Source organism: Rousettus aegyptiacus, unplaced genomic scaffold (genome assembly GCF_014176215.1).
Source record: "Rousettus aegyptiacus isolate mRouAeg1 unplaced genomic scaffold, mRouAeg1.p scaffold_m13_p_17, whole genome shotgun sequence".
NCBI lineage: Eukaryota > Metazoa > Chordata > Mammalia > Chiroptera > Pteropodidae > Rousettus > Rousettus aegyptiacus.
The window spans coordinates 1,050,369-1,055,436 of NW_023416292.1; the positions used below are offsets into that span (position 1 = coordinate 1,050,369).

General features: G+C 48.1%; 1 protein-coding gene across 1 annotated transcript; it reads left to right on the forward strand.

Annotated features, from left to right (window-relative positions):
- The first annotated feature begins 2,705 nt into the window (after positions 1–2,705).
- On the forward strand, positions 2,706–4,544 carry NHLH1 (nescient helix-loop-helix 1). The gene has a single exon (XM_016140990.2). The coding sequence runs from the start codon at positions 2,872–2,874 to the stop codon at positions 3,280–3,282; it is 411 nt and encodes a 136-aa protein (XP_015996476.2). The 5' UTR covers positions 2,706–2,871; the 3' UTR covers positions 3,283–4,544.
- The last annotated feature ends 524 nt before the right edge of the window (positions 4,545–5,068 follow it).

The following is a 5,068-nucleotide window of genomic DNA, read 5'->3' on the forward strand; positions in this document are numbered from 1 at the left end:
ATAGAAAAGCCATCAGGGATGCAGGAACGTGGGGACCAGGCAGAGAGAGAATCGGTCTGTGATAGACATGTTGAGAACCCCACAGCTGGACTCCTGAAGCACAGGGGTGGGGGATTGGGGCATTGAACGTGTACCAGAAGATGTTGACTTTGGGGCCTCCCACACTATTGCGATCCCCTCTTGTTCCTTTGAACCCCAGAATATGGAGTGTGTTCTAAATTTCGGGACTAACCACCTTCTGTTTTGTTATGGTTTTATGTGTATGTGCCAGTCAGATGTTGATGACCCTGCAGTGCTGCCTCCCCCCGCCCCCCCATCCCCCCAACAGCTTAGTAACTATTTGTCGACTACAACTGAGCCTGTCTTATGTACATTGGGGTGGGGCAAAGTTGGGGGGTCCTGACCCCTGTGAGAGTGTCTGTCAGGCAGGAGAACCAGAGCTGGTGAGGAAGGGGAGATGGCGACTGTGAAGGCGCCTCAGTGCTTCTGTTTCTGGCTGTTAAGTCGGCTAAGCTCACAGTGGGTGGCTCACTATTCCTGCTTAAGAGCCTCCAAAGCAGAGCCCTTTCCCTAGGCTTCCCAGGCAGTTCTCCTGCTGACTCACCTTAACCTCCTCTGGTTAAGGGACAAGCAAACCATTAGCCAAGCCCCATAATGGTGGCCTCAGGAAGCTGTCCACATCCTCCTCTGCAGGCCCTGTCTGAACTGGCCTTGGGCTGTAGGAGGGTTCAAAGTGGAAGGCTGATTATATTCCCTTTCCTCAATCTTCCTTGCAGAGGAAGGGCCAGAAGAAGGACTGAGGTTGTTGGGGACAGAGATAGAGGAAAGAGCTGGTTCTGAACAGGGGGATTATAGCCAGAGGAGATATCTTCACCTGATTCTAGTAGACAGGGTGGTAGGACGTGGTGTCTGCGGTGGTTGTGTCTGGGAGTGGGCGGTAGGCTGAGAGGGACTGAGCTGGGGCAGCTGTGCCAATCTCCATATGTCTCGGTGCACTCTACAATGGGCAATCTGCATGTTTATCCTGGCCTCCCCCCTCACACACAGAAATAGCAAGGGTGGAGTGAGGCCCTGGGAGGGAGGGGATCATAGGGGCCAAGGCTTGTATTTCTCTCCTCACAACTGGGAAAGGTTAGAGTCACAGCCAAACTCTCTTGGAGCTGTGGTTTCAGCATTGCTCAGGGTCCCTACTCCTTTTTTTTTTTTTTTTTTTGGTATTATTAAAAAATTTTTTTATTGTGGTAAAAAACACAACATAAAATTTACCATTTTAAGTTTTCAGTTCAGTAGTGTTAAGTGTATCTGCATTGTTGTGAAGCAGATGTCCAGAATTTTTCATCTTGCAAATCTGAAAATCTACAATCCATGAAACAACTACTTCCCTTCCCTAATCCCCTAGCCCCTGGGAACCTCCATCCTGCTTCCTGTTTTTATGAAGTTGACTACTTACATACCTCATATAAGTGGAATCATACAATGTCTTTTTGTCACCGGCTTATTTTACTTAGCATAATGCCCTCAAGGTTCATCTTTATGGAAGGATTTCCTTCCCTTTTAAGGCTAAATAATATTTTGTTATATGTATATGCCACTCTTTATCCATTCATCTGTCGATGGTCTTTTGAGTTGTTCTCAATTTGGCAATTGTGAGTAATGCTGTAATGAACATTGGATGGCAGATACCTATTCAAGATTCTGATTTGAATTTTTTTCCCAATTTCAGTTCTTTTTGGATATATACTGCTACACTGTTTTCCATAGTGGTTGCACCATTTTACAATCTCACTAATAGGATACAAGTGTCCCAATTTCTCCACATCTTAAACACTTGTTATTTTCTGTGTGTGTGTGTGTGTGTGTGTTTTTTTAAATTCCAAAAGTGAAATTTTATTGTTATTGTCAAAATTTCATGGTATGGTACATTCAGATAGATATATATGCATATATAAATATAGGAATTTTCTGTTTTTGATAGCAGTCATTCTAATGGGTGTAAGGTGATATCTCATTTCTCTGATGATTAATGATGTTGAGCTTCTTTTCATATGTTTGTTGGCCACTTATATATCATCTCTGGAAAAAGATGTCTATTCAAGTCCTTGCCTATTTTTTAATGAAATCATTTGATTTTTTTTTTGAGCTATACTGCTTTATAATATTCTGGATTTTAAATCCTTATTAAATATATGATTTGCAAATGTTTTCTCCCATTCTGTAGGTTGCCTTTTCACTCTACTGACTGTCTTTTGATGCACAAAAGTTATTAAATTTGATGTAGCCTCATTTGTCTATTTTTGCTCTGCTTTTGGTGTCATAGCCAAGAAATCACCTCCAAAGCCAATGCCATGTACCTTGCTCCTTGTGTTTTCTTCTAGGAACTATATAGTTTTAGGTCTTACATTTATATCTTTAATCCTCTTGCTCAGTTTTATCCTGCCCGGTGCCCTCCTCATCACTTCTCCATCCCTGTTGCTCACTTTCTGGATTCTTTTCCTTCTTATTATCTTTCCTCTGACTCCTTTACAACTGTCCACCTGCTTCTCTCTCCTGCTGCCCCTCTGCCCGCCTTGTTTCTACCCTTCTTACTCCACATTTATAGTACCTCTCACCTCCCAGCCCGTCTCAAACCTTTCTCATGCCTGCCTCATCTCTGAGCTGTCCCTCCTTCCTCGCTATCAATTTCTCCTTCTCTCTTTCAGGCTCCTGACTGGAACCCTGACCATGGAACCCTGACGTAACTCTGACTTCTTGAGCTCAGTGGCAGACCCCACCAGCCCAGGCCCTTCCTGCCCCTCCCACAACCAACTCTCAGGCTCCCAGAGGGAGGGGTGGGGAGGGGGTTCTGATCTCAAAGGGCAGGGGCCTTCCATCATGATGCTCAACTCAGACGCCATGGAGCTGGACCTGCCTCCCACCCACTCTGAGACAGAGTCAGGCTTCAGCGACTGTGGGGGCGGAGCGGGCCCTGACAGGGCTGGGCCAGGGATTTCAGGAGGGGGCCAGATCCGGGGCCTGGAGCCTGGAGAGCCTGGACAGCCTGGACGGAAAGATCTGCAGCACTTGAGCAGAGAGGAGCGGCGGCGCCGCCGCAGGGCCACAGCCAAGTACCGCACGGCTCACGCCACACGGGAGCGCATCCGCGTGGAGGCCTTCAATCTGGCCTTCGCAGAGCTGCGCAAACTGCTGCCCACGCTGCCCCCCGATAAGAAGCTCTCCAAGATTGAGATCCTTCGCTTGGCCATCTGCTACATCTCCTACCTGAACCACGTGCTGGACGTCTGAAGTGGCCTCCATGCACCACTCCTCTCCAGGCCTTGCCAGGTCCCTTCTCACCATCCATTGCCTAGAACAGATATCACTCCTTCCTGAGTCCTGTACCCTGGCATGGAGTCCCCCAGGCCCCAGGCCCAGGCAGAGTGCCCCCCACCCCCTGCTGATTTCAAAGGTGACTTTCTATTCCAGGAACCCCAGGGCTATCATGGGCACCTTCTACCATTTGTGGTTGGGGCCCAGCTGGTTCGAAGTATCTGGGAGGTCAGTATACAGTCCTTGCTGGATTTACTAAGCCTGCCGCCAATGGACCCCACCCTCCACTCTCTCATGGGCTGCTGTCTCTTCTACCCTAGGTATACGTTTTCAGAGATCCCAAACCAACTTCTTATCTCCTACCCTCTTTCCGCCCTGTTCTAGCTTCTCTTGCTCATGGTAGGGAGCAGGCGGCAGAACAGAAAGAGGGAAGGCTGGGCTCAGAGTAGGGTAGTGAGGTGAGCTTCTTCCTGCAGATCTCAGTCCAGTTTTGCAGAGGTGCCTGGTGACATAATGCCTGTGAAGCTAATCTCAGTAGCTGAAATTATGGAAAACTTCCTCCTGTTTTCTATCTTGTTACTGAGCTTTACCACATGCAGACCTTGCATCTTAATTGGTAGTGAGTGCCTTGCTCTCTCTGCTCTGTTCGGCCCCCTCCCTGCTCTCACCAACCCCTACCATCCCAATTTTCTCCCTTGGTGCAGCCAGAGAAAGGGAAACCACGATCCTGGGGTAGGGATGATGTCCCCATAGTCAACCCGAGGAATAGGTGGGCCAGATCTCACATCCGCCTCCCCCATCCCAGCCCACCACGAAAATGTGCATATCCACATCAGTTACTCCTGCAATGTAGAGGGTGCCCCATCATTGCCCTCTGGGAATGCTCAGCTCTCCTGGTTTTAGGAACTGTTTATTACATTTTTTTCTCCTTCTTTAAGCTACCTTCAGCAAAGGAAGAGACCCCCTACCTACACCACCTTAGGCTTTCTGCCCTTCCCCCTTCCTTCTACTCCCCCCCCCCCACTTTGCTGAGCCCACCTGCTCATTGTTGCCCAGTAGACTGGGGCCCTAGGACTTGTGAAGAAAAAAGGAGCTCACTGCACTTACCATGTTCATCTTCCCTCACACTAAACTCCTAGCTCTACAAGGATATTATTTATTTATGTATGTATTTATTTATTCATCTATTTATTTACTTATTTATTTATAAATATTACTATTTATTGCCGAGTTGTGCACTTTGGGGAAGAATGAGGGGGGCCCTGGCAGCCCTAGCTGGGTCTCTCTTGCTTCCTACTTATTACTTCTTTCCCTTTCATGCTCCTTCTGCAACTCTGGCTGTGTGTGGGGATCCTCTTCACTCACCACACCAGTATCCTTTCCTCAGATCCATCTGTCCTGATACCCTAGTCCTCTGGGATGGTGCCTCTCCCCTAACTTCAGGGCTCCTGGATCCTTCCTCAGCTCCCTCCATCCCCAGACAATCCCACTCTAGTCCTGCCTGCCTATTTTCTCTCTCCAGCCCTCCCCCATGACCCTCCCTTCTTCCTAATACCCCCAAGGGTAAGCCCTAGGGGTCTATGTCCTATATCCTGTGTCTGATTCCCTCCTGTTGCATTTCCAATTTCATACAAAAAGCAAAATTAAAGTGACCTCATTCTAGCACCAGGTATGGCTTGAATTATTTTGATTGGGTTGGGAAGATGGCCTGCAGGTTATGATAGGGTGGGCACTGAAGGTTCTCAGAGCTGACGGCTCTTCC

What these genes read in the sequence shown, in the direction of transcription:
- NHLH1 (XM_016140990.2), top strand. Translation starts at nt 2,872, where the DNA reads ATGATGCTCAACTCAGACGCCATGGAGCTGGACCTGCCTCCCACCCAC.